The following is an 11,293-nucleotide window of genomic DNA, read 5'->3' as shown; positions in this document are numbered from 1 at the left end:
ACATGTTGGTATTTGATTTACATTTAAATATAATTGAGTGAAGAATGATTAATGTGATGTTTTCTCAACCTTTTGTCTTATTTCATACATAATATACATAATAAAGTACATACTAGACATAAATAACAAAAAAAAAAAAAAAACCTGTCATGTGTTGTTCCTGTTTTTTTCCAGAAGAGGGCAGTGTTCCAGTACTTTTTTTTCTTTTTATTTTTTTTTTTCTATTTCTATCCATTCCTGAGCACAAAATCAGGTCTGTAGGCCTGTATTGTGAAGCAGAACTTTTCCACAAATGTTTTTTTTTTTTTTTTTTTTTTTAGCTCAGAAGACCCTACATGTATCCTTACACTGTGAATAAAAATATATCTTAGTCCATTCATCATCGCTGTGCACATTTGTGACTCTGAAACTTAAATAAAAAATAAAACACACACACACACACACACACAAACTGAATGACATTGTTTAGATCTTAACACTTTTATAATGCAGGATTTGAAAATGAAGATTTGAAAATGAAAGTTTGAAGATTTAAACTGGTTTCTTCATTATTCTAAAGCATTTTTAAGGTTATTTAATTAGAGACGAAATGTGTTTTCTCTCTGGCATCTCCATATGCTTTCAACAGGGTTCTTTAGTCTGGGTTCCAGGAAAGCTGGTGTCCAGAAGTTTGGTGTATTCTTCGGTTTCCGCTGCAAATAAATGTTCCTGATCCCTGAAACTACTGTTGTTGGTGGAAACGCCGCGAACAGTTCACAATTAGGTTCGCGAACCAGAACAGTGACATGTCAGTGGGTTTAGTAAAGACTATGTATGGTGTTCTATAGGACCATGACCTTAAAAACTATGTGCATGCTGTATAGAACCATACATACATTCCCCATTCTGAATAGCCTGCTATAAACAGCTCTGAATATACAGTTACTGTGATTTTGCTATTTATAGGTATATGTTTGAGTAAAATAAACATTGTTGCTTTATTCTATAAACTACAGACAACATTTCTCCTAAATTCCGAATAAAACTATTGTCATTTAGAGCATTTATTTGCAGAAAATGAGAAATGACTGAAATAACCAAAAAAGATGCAGAGCTTTCAGACCTTGAATAATGCAAAGGGAACAAGTTCATATTCATATATAAAGTTTTTAGAGTTCAGAAATCAATATTTGGTGCAATAACCCTGGTTTTTAATCAGTTTTCATGCAACTTGCATCCCTGCATGTTCTCCTCCACCAGTATAGCCTTTATATCATGCACAAAACAAAAAAAAAATGTTTCTATGTAGATCTACTGTCTTTACTAGGATGATATTAAAGGACCATCTTTAAGAGTGTACACTATTGGGAATTCAAATATATAATACCCTAATTTGCAACTGGACCATATAACAACATGAGCAACATGCTTTCTATGCAATGTTATTATTATTTCATATTATTATATTATTAACAAAAGAATCCTAGTCTATGATGTAGCGCATTCATTGTTACTTGACTTCTTAAAATCGGGGTAGAGCTCTTTAATGTTTTGGCCCTGCTTGACCTGCATTTTCATGATGCTCTCCATCAGCTTTTTCACCTGCTGAGGGCTTTTCTCACTGTTGTTAAAGGCTACATATCTGGAACCACATTTTGAGATCAGCTGCTGAAGTTGAAGGTCAGCATTTCTAATGAAGTCCTCTAAATTTCGTCCCTTCAGCTTCTCTTTGCCTGTGAACAGAACGATCGTCTCCCGAAGCGCTTCGGCTCCGAACGTTTGCTCTATGTTTGAGACGGACTCCCTCTCGCCCTCTGTGAAACGACCCATGTGCATAACCAGCAGGTACACGACAGGCCTGTGTTTAGAGAGTTCTTTGCATTTCTGAATATGAGCCTCTGGATTCTGTAGATCCTCATCAAAGAAATCTGGAGTGTCGATGACCCTGACCTTAATCCCGTACACTACTCCCTCTCCTTTCTTACAGCGCTGGGTTACGGGGGAAGAACTGGCAAAGGACTTAAACTCTCTCCTGCCCAGTATGGTGTTTCCAGTTGCACTTTTCCCGCTGCCTGTCTGTCCCAACAGCACAATGGTCATCACATTTCTTTCTCTGCTGCTTTTCTTCGTGTCAGGGGTGGAGACCACCTGGTTTGCACCTGGGAAATATGTCAAGTTTTGAAATAATTTCAGTAAATCAGTGTAAATTATTATGGAAAATAATTGTAATGGGTTTCCCTAAACCAAACAACCCACTCTCTCAAAACCCAACCGTTTAAAATACTGTAAATACAGTACTTGTCTATATAATCCATATTTTCTCAACCTTACTCTTGGAGACCCAATGCCACTTCTCCCAACACTACCTGATCATACTAATCAGCTCATTATTAGCCCTTTTTTTTGTTACTATAGGTATGGTAAAGCAGAGCAGTAGGCCTCTATGACCAGTGTTAAGAAATACTGATAAAAAAAAAAATCCAAATAATAAAAAAGTTAATAATGTAGATTGTAGACCAATCAAGACCAATTGTTGCTGGAGGCTGGTTTTAATTGGTTAAAAAGCTGGTCAACCAATGGACAATTAAGGCATGAGAATTTAAATAATTAAGTAAATGAATGCTCATGAAGAAACTGAATTTTACACCAAAGCTCCTTTAATCCAATGATAATCTTTAGTAAGAAAATGAAGAGTGATCTGTTTTTCTTGTCTTTATTTTAATCAGTGAATTAAATATGGTGATTTTTGGAGTCTCTTGCATTAAGACATGGCATAGTTGTAAATAAAAGTCTGTCAATTCTTATACTAAAAGCTGATTGGCTCAGACTCAGACAGTATACAGACCTGTTTACCTTCCTTATGCAGTCATTTTGTTCACAACCCCTAAGAGCTACTCGCTTAACTGTAAAACTAAACTAACTCATTCCCATGCCTTAAGAAGTCGTAGCCATGCCTTAATGATCTTGTTTCCACGTCTTAATTATCTGGTGGCCACACAGTCATTTATTTATTTATTTATTTTTTGTACATGATGTCACCTTGGGGAATTCCGTATAGGAATTTGATGGAATATGGAAAGAGAAGAAGGAGATTTTGAGGAGGTTGGATTGGGAAAAAGATAATCTACATACTACTACTACTACTACTACATATGTTCCTCATCCTCCAAAACATAAATTATTTCATAACTCCATAACTTCATAACATTTTTTGTCTGGCTCTGAAGCAAAGTAAGGATGGTATACAGTACATGTAGACATGGTCCATTACCTACTCTGCTGTCTTCTGTCTTCTGCCTTCTTTCCTCAGGTGGTCTTTGCTCAGTGGGCAAGGGCTGAACATCCCTGTTCTCTTCATACCTAATCAAAAGTTTAAAATCACATTTATTTAGTTATTTGAACAAGTAGATTTTCCTTTTTAAATCTTATTTCCACTTTATTTTAACCCAAATTTGGATGGTATTTTACCCAAATTGCCCATTCAAATGATCACTAGCGACTCCCCCAACACTATAGGAGGGTAAAAATGACCACATTTAAACTACCAGAAACCCAGAAAGAGTGGTAAAGCAGGAAAAGCACTAAAATGTGCAGGGCAGTAGGCCTCTATGGCCAGTGTTACAAAATACTGATGAAAAATCAAAATCATGAACGAGTTAATTCATAATTTTTTTTTTAACAAAAAACATGCACTGATACACTACACTCTAAAAAACAGAGGTACGAAACGAGTACTTTTTTGTACTCAAAGGTACACTCTTCATAATTGTACCCTCAAAGGTACACTATTGGTCTTTACAGGGTCAGATTTGTTCCCTCTGAAGTACAAAGTCATTCCTAACAGAAATAAGTACGAATTTGTACCATTTCACCAGTCAAAAGGTACATTCAGTATTCTGTACCACTGTACTAATAAACAATATATATTTTATTTGCACATTTTTTTATTTTAAAGCCAGACAATTTTGCATCATGAAAATATAATTATAATCTTTATAATCTATACTGGCATAAAAAACATGGGTACAAAAAAGGACTTTCACTGAAAGGTACTTTTTTGTACCTCAATATAAGGTACAGCCCCAGCGACAAGCTTTGTACTCTTTTAGGTACAAATCTGTACTTACTTTTCTTAGTGTGTACATTACATTACATTACATTACATTACACTGTGGCTGTACTCATTTGCACAAAGGTAAACTATGCTGAACTTTTTTAACCACATGGTGAGGCTACTCTTTTCATGCAATGCAACCCAACCTGTCATGCTCTGCGGCACACGGTGGCTCTTTCCATTAAAACGAATAGGTTGTATTGTGGCAAAATGGCACAATGACATATACTGAACCATTTGAAGGCCTTATAACCTTTACAAATAAAACTATACAAAGATAACTATACAATATTATTACCACTGACAACATCAACAGTATCATTATAAATACCATTTTTATTGCTGATATATTATTGTTAAATATTATATAATATTATATTAATATTATATAATTTTTTTTTTTAAGATTTGAGTAGCACTTTTCAAGGTAATAAATCAAAGTTTTCTCTGATAGGAGTTTTTGTCTACCAAGCATTGTATAGGTGTAAGATTATTTTGCTTATTTTAGGAATAATGATCTTAATCTGACTCGCGTAGAATTTTCACATTATTTTAAGTAGTTGAAACTTAAAATAAGCACAAAAAGTCACCAGTCAAGTTATTCTGTTTCTTGTGGCCAAATGTAAGCCAAAACAATTGTGATATTTGCTTGATTTAGGTGTTACTTTATTCATTTTCACACTTTGCGATTGCTTGTTTTAATAAATCTTACTAAGAAAAAATAGCTTACCCCACTGAGTTAGCTTACCCCTCAGTTTTTTTTTTTTTTTTTTTTGCTTAACATAAGCATAAACATCTCAATTTACATATATTTTATATGTAAAAATAGTTTTTGCCAATGGATTTTTTGCGGTGAACTAAAAGCAGTGTTGCCAACTTAGCGACTTTGTCGCTATATATTTAGCCACTTTTCTGAGAACCTCTAGCGACTTTTTGTGGTGTTATTGGAGACTTTTGGACTGGCTGACCCCGCCCCTTATTTACAGAGCGGGATGTAAATATGAATGCGTCATCTCTCATTCTCATTCACCACGTAGCCTGTCACTCACCTCCTCCACAGTATCCAGAGGGCTAAACATCTAGCTAGCTAGCTCATCATTGATCAAGTTGTGTAGAATAGGTTTGAAACTAAAGAAAATAAATAAAAAATAAATAAATAAAACTAAAAAAACTAAGTAACTTTACCGAAGTGTCTCTTTTGAACGTAGGATAGCAGTTCTAACATAATTGGGTGTTTTCTACAATTTTTTTTTCTGTCTCACAACATTATTCCTTTACAACTTCGAAAACTTCGCAAATTAGGCGATGATGTCATGAGGTCATGATGTCATTTAGCGACTTCTAGCGACTTTTAGGACAGCCAGTAACTACTTTCCTTACTGAGCAGTTGGCAACACTAACTAAAAGTCCTTTAAATGCAACTGAATTCTTAGTTTTTCTTAGAATGTAAATGGTTCTCTATTTAATGTAACCTTATACATACTGTACCTAACCCTGAACCCTAATCTTAGCTTTTAAGAGTTAGGTTTAGGGTTAGATTTGAGTTTTAGATTAAGGTTAGATTTAGGGGTAGGTTTCAGAGTTGATTCAGGGTTTAGTTTAAGGGTAGAATACGGTAGAATTAGGGGTAGAGTAACATTGACATTTAACCCTTGTGTGGTGTTCATATTTTTGTTACTCGTTTACTTTGTTACTTGTATTTAATTCAGCAAAATTAAGCAATTTTACATTAAAATGCTTTACACATGCTTGCTTCACCTAAATTACAAGCAATATAAACAGCTTACATGGTTAATATTTGCCCTTTACCTTTCTTATGTTAAATTTCTTTTTTTTTTTGTAGTTTTTGTAATAAAATGTAAAAGAAAATGAAATAAACTCAAGATATGAATAGAAAATTTGTTTAGTTTCAAATTTACAAATGAAGCAACGTTTATTAGCCCTTGGCCAAACATACTGTATGTAATATAAATGGTTGGGGGGGAGGGGGGGGGGGGGTGTACAGTGTGTGTTTATCGAAAATGTGTTTTGATATATGTTTTTCACAAAAAATGAGCCAATGCCAACGAGTTTGAGTTAGAAAAAATATTTTTTTAGTATCATTTGATGAAAAATGAAAACGGGTCCCACAGACCCGAACACCACACAAGGGTTAAACACTAAAATGTATTCACTCCCTAAAGTTATATTTTGATTGTTTCAGTTCCTAATTGGTTAGGAGCTTATATTTTGCACTTTGAAGTGTACCTAAGTGAAGTTAAGTGTGCTGAGAGATGTCTAGAGTTTTTTTTTCTAGAGCGATTTTTATTTTTTAAAAGAATGAAAACAGCCATCTGTTATCTACATACATTTTTGGTACCACTTTAAAATAAGACTACTTTTATAAAGGGTTTATAAATGGTTTACAGTTAGTTTATTAATGATTACTAATAAGGTTGTAAATGCCTTAAAAATCATTCATAGGAGGCATCTACTGTACCATAATAATGGATCATCCAAATAAAGGGAAACCAAGATTTGTATGCCTACCCCCTCGGTTCCAGCCTCTCTTTCCTTTCTGTGACGTTATAACATTTCTGAAGATGATCAATCAGTTGCATTCTGTCCATTCCGCTGTAGAAAACACACAGTCTCCTCCCGCAGGCATAAGCGATCTTTTTAAGGTTCTGGTCGACCGCGGCCGATATTGACGACTGCAGCAGAAGCTCCTGCTTCACAATCAGCACAGGAACCGTTTGATCCACTAGTTTTTGTCCGAACTTCTCCTGCAAGTGTGAGACCAGACTTCTTCTGCACGTACTTCTCCTTGCTGAAACACCAGGAGGAACACACTTGATAACTTTAAATACTCCCAAATCTTTGTTTCTGTTTCTGGATCGAGAATGTTAGAAACATCAGGTGGGTCGATGATGCTGATCCATTTCAATCCAATCTCACACGATGCCTCATATGTAGATTGACCTGGCTTGAAATCTTCATAGCTGAGAAAGGTCCTCCTAATCATGCACTTGTCAGCGCTGTTCCGGCCCAGCAGCACGACCTTATCAAAACTCCGGCCCTCGGACAACTCGGCGTTTTGGAAACCTGAAACCAACATAACATACATAAATCATTTTTTAAATGGTACACTCTAAAAAACAGAGGTACGATCTGAGTACTTTTTTTGTACTCAAAAGGTACACTCTTCATAATTGTACCCTCAAAGGTACAATATTGGTCTTTACAGGGTCTGATTTGTTCCCTCTGAAGTACAAAGTAATTTCTAACAGCAATAAGTACAAATTTATACCATATAACCAGCCTGAAGAAATTCAAAAACAGATGAGAAAACAAAGTCACTGATCATCGGTCAGGTTATAAAGTCATTTCTGAAGCTTGCTTATTAGGCATTATGAATTTATAAAAATGCACCATAAGCTGTGCTTGTAATATGTTACACATCTGGGTTAAAATATCATATATCTGTCACTAACAACATATTTTCCCACCTTACTTAGATTGCACAAAGGCACATTATAATATATTATAATTTAATATAAGCAATTATTTAATTAATTAATAATTAATATAAGTGTAATTAATTAGTGGTTAAAATTTGATTAATTAAAGCATGCTTTGTTTAAAGCAGTTTTGTTATGGTTATTTTGTTTTTAACCTTTTTTTTTTAAGGTTATTTGACTATAAGTAAACACAGCCCATAATGCTTTATATCTATATTTACATTTATAGCCATGCTTTATGAATGCATTATAATGTGCTATTAATATGTTTTGATAGCTTGATTGACATGACATTCATAGAAAGTGATACCAAGTTGAGGTATAAGGCCTTTTGATGCATTTCTATTGGTCCATTCATTACAGAATTGTACAAAATGTACATGTATGTATAAGTCTGCATAAATACACAGAATGACGTACAATATATAAAAAAAAATGCTCTAAAGACAAAATATAAGATATAAGATAAAATTTGCTCTAAAGACATTTGAACATTTAGACATTTAGAGGTTGTCATGATGCTATAAGGGCAATAAGAGTCAAAACATAGAATGGGCAAATAAACTTTCTAAAGTTTGGAAATTAGAATTTTGTTTCAGCCTAACACTTAAATATATATATATATATATATATATATATGCAAATGTTCTAGACACCTGTGGGAATTTTAAGTAAAGAAAAAGCTTCTTATCTGTGAAGTAAGTGTTTATAAGCTCAGTAAAACACTAACATTACAATAAACACAAACAGCAATTTTACAAAAAAATTAAATATCCTTAAAACATCTCCTAATCTCTCCTCATCTGAGTTTAATAGAGTTATTTCTAGTTCTCATCAAATCAACAACTGGTTTAGTAAATTGATAAATTGGTAAATTTGGTAAATCAGGTGAGCTGTTGACGGAACTGAACGTACAGTAAACACATGCTGGCTGAGGAGCATCCAGGAGAAATCTGGAATCTCTACACTTAGTTCTTCAGCTTGGCTCACAGGATATAACATGCTTAGTTAAAAACAAGAAATTATTGTTACTTTTTACTGTAAGCATGTTTATTTGCATCTGGTCAAATCATATGTGTTGCTTTTTTCAGGCAAAAACACTCGTGTTGCTGAGATAAATGGATTAGTGTAATTTGCTTTGATGCCTTAAACTTTTGCACTGTACTGTACCTAGTACTGTGATCAGATCAGACCATCAGCAGTTAGACTCAGTTTACTCACACGATTCAACCTTTTACTATCTATGAAATCAAATACAGTCAAATACAGTTAATCCAAAATATAAATTTACCAAACTTACTCTGTGACATGCTGTGTGTCCAGGAGTTTTCAGCCGAGCAGGAGACCTTTGCCTTTTTTTTTAGGTTTATTACATTAATTTTCAAATGACAGACGAGTTCTTAGCAACTGAAAGTAACATCACGCATTGTATGTTGGCTAGGTTTCGGGGAATAATAATCTGGTATAACCAGTTGAATCACATCCAGATGATTCAGATAGCTAAGAGGCTGAGGGCACTTTAGGGCAAAGTAAGTTTATCACTTTTTTCATTATTTACTCTCATTTTCAGGTTAAGAAAGGTGCATGTTTGCTTTTTTTTTTGGTTATTTTTCACCACAGACGTTATATTGAGCCTATCCAACATACTGTATTCAGATCTGGCTGACGGCCATTTAACAGAATGCCATACTACTACAGAACTCTAGTTTAAAAAATTAAGGGTTGAGATTACCAGGATCATGTAGCGAATACCTGTCAAGTCTCCAGTTTTGGCCAGGACACTACCGTATTTTACTGCTTATTTTGCCCTCCTCCCATATTGGTATTTTCCCGTAAATTTCCCGTTTTATATTATCAAAAAATAAATAAATATATATATATTACGAGACAGGCGCTGTGCGAATGGGAAATCTCTTAACCAATCATGGAGCCGGATCAAGGTGAAAGTCCCGCCTTTCAGGAGAAACAGCCAATCAGCTTGCTAGTTTTGCGGCGCGAGGAGGAGGGTCAGTGTGGGGATTGTCAAAATGTGTTGAAATCTCAAGTATTGTGGTGTAATGTATTATTTAGAAGGCATAGAAGAGATGGTTGAGCTGGAGAGAGAGAAAATGTGGAGAGGACTGAAATGAACTGACTTGATCAGGACTGGACTTATCAAAGAAAAAAGTATTAATTCAAGATTAATTGTGTAGGCCCTTTGGACTAATATTTATTAGTATTTCTTTTAAACATTTGTTTCAGTGTGTTATAAAAGATAAAAAATAACAATTTAGAAACAAGTGAATCGTTTACATTATTGCATTGCTACATGGAATGCATTATTGACATACTGTTTTGCATAATTAATTAAGGAATGGATTCACTGATGGAATATATCTGGTCCATGTCTATATGTAAAAGCTCATGTGCACCCTTTGTTCAATTTTAAATCCATTATATATATATAAAAAAAAATATTAATTAAATAAAAAAGTGAAGATTTCATAAATCTATCTAATATACATATGTAGTTTGTATGTGTTTCACAGGTGTCCCACCCTTATTTTTAAATCCAAAACTCGACAGGTATGTGTAGTGACATGTGAGCATCAAATAAATACTAATAGTAATGAAAGACTGCTAAAGCATTTTCCAGTTCCTTCTTAAGCCCTGTGACAGGCATGTACAGATGTTGTCACTTAATACTTTGATAGGTGTGGCAGCTGCAGCACCTTCTCATCAGATAAATGCACCCATTCCTGTTGTTCAGAAAAGGCACGTACACATAAAAAGGATGCGTAGACATAAAAACAGGCCTGAAATGTGCATGCACAACATCTCACAGAAGAACTGTGATTTAAAAAGAAATACTTAGTGTGAAAACAAACGCACATTTAAACAAGGTTTGAGGCATCCGTATCCCTTCAAAAGATTGCGGGAGAGAGAGCGGGAATTAGTGACATCATGTGGTGAAGTACGGAATTGCAGCCAAATGCGTAAACCTTCCCAAAGTATATTCATTCATACTGCATAAACTAAGATTAAACTATTTTAAAATTTATAATAAATATAAAATATAATATAAAATAATTTATAATATAATAAAATGTAAATATACTTGTTGAAATATATATTTGTCTTTCTATGTATAAAGTTTTAATGCTTGTCATATCTTATTCAACTTTAATTATTTTTTTATGTTGACTTTTGTATTTCAGTTTATTTATTTACATTTTATTTGTATTATCTGGTTTGTTTTATCTCACAGTTTAAAAATCTAAAGCTGCTATGTATAATTCTTCTTCTTCTTCTTCTTCTTCTTCTTCTTCTTCTTCTTATTATTATTATTATTATTATTATTATTATTATTATTGTAAATATTGTAAAAACAAAAATAAATAATAATAATAATAATAATAATAATAATTATTATTATTATTATTATTATTATTATTATTATTATTATTATTATTATTATTATTATTATTATTATTATTATTGTTCTTGTTATTATTATTAATGGTAGTAGAAGTAGTAATATTATTAATAATAATAATAATAATAATAATATTAATATTATTTTCAAGTCTTGTCACTGGGGCTGTACTTTATATGTACACACACTTTTATAAATCTGAATTTGGTAACGCTTCTTATGACATGCATAATACCTTATAATGACTGTAATAAGCCTGTATATTAACTCATAAGTACTTACAGC

The 11,293-nt window shown here is 33.3% G+C and overlaps 1 protein-coding gene across 1 annotated transcript; it reads right to left on the bottom strand.

Annotated features, from left to right (window-relative positions):
* Window positions 1-1,412: 1,412 nt before the first annotated feature.
* LOC103030527 (GTPase IMAP family member 7-like) lies at window positions 1,413-9,019 on the bottom strand. Its single transcript, XM_022681038.2, has 4 exons — window positions 8,894-9,019; window positions 6,623-7,177; window positions 3,251-3,339; window positions 1,413-2,138 (listed from the first exon to the last, which is right to left on the bottom strand). The coding sequence occupies exons 2-4, from the start codon at window positions 6,700-6,702 to the stop codon at window positions 1,468-1,470; spliced, it is 840 nt and encodes a 279-aa protein (XP_022536759.2). The 5' UTR covers window positions 6,703-7,177; window positions 8,894-9,019; the 3' UTR covers window positions 1,413-1,467.
* Between the last annotated feature and the right edge of the window lie 2,274 nt (window positions 9,020-11,293).

Source organism: Astyanax mexicanus, chromosome 20 (assembly GCF_023375975.1).
Source record: "Astyanax mexicanus isolate ESR-SI-001 chromosome 20, AstMex3_surface, whole genome shotgun sequence".
Classification (NCBI taxonomy): Eukaryota; Metazoa; Chordata; class Actinopteri; order Characiformes; family Acestrorhamphidae; genus Astyanax; species Astyanax mexicanus.
The sequence above is the reverse complement of the archived record's forward strand: the minus strand, read 5'-3'. Positions and strand labels throughout refer to the sequence as shown.

Coding starts and splice junctions, on each gene's coding strand:
- LOC103030527 (XM_022681038.2), bottom strand. CDS start 6,702: ATGGACAGAATGCAACTGATTGATCATCTTCAGAAATGTTATAACGTC. Junction 3,340..6,622: donor GAGAGGCTGGAACCGAGGGG/GTAGGCATACAA, acceptor ACTTTTGATTAG/GTATGAAGAGAACAGGGATG. Junction 2,139..3,250: donor GACAGAAGACAGCAGAGTAG/GTAATGGACCAT, acceptor CATATTTCCCAG/GTGCAAACCAGGTGGTCTCC.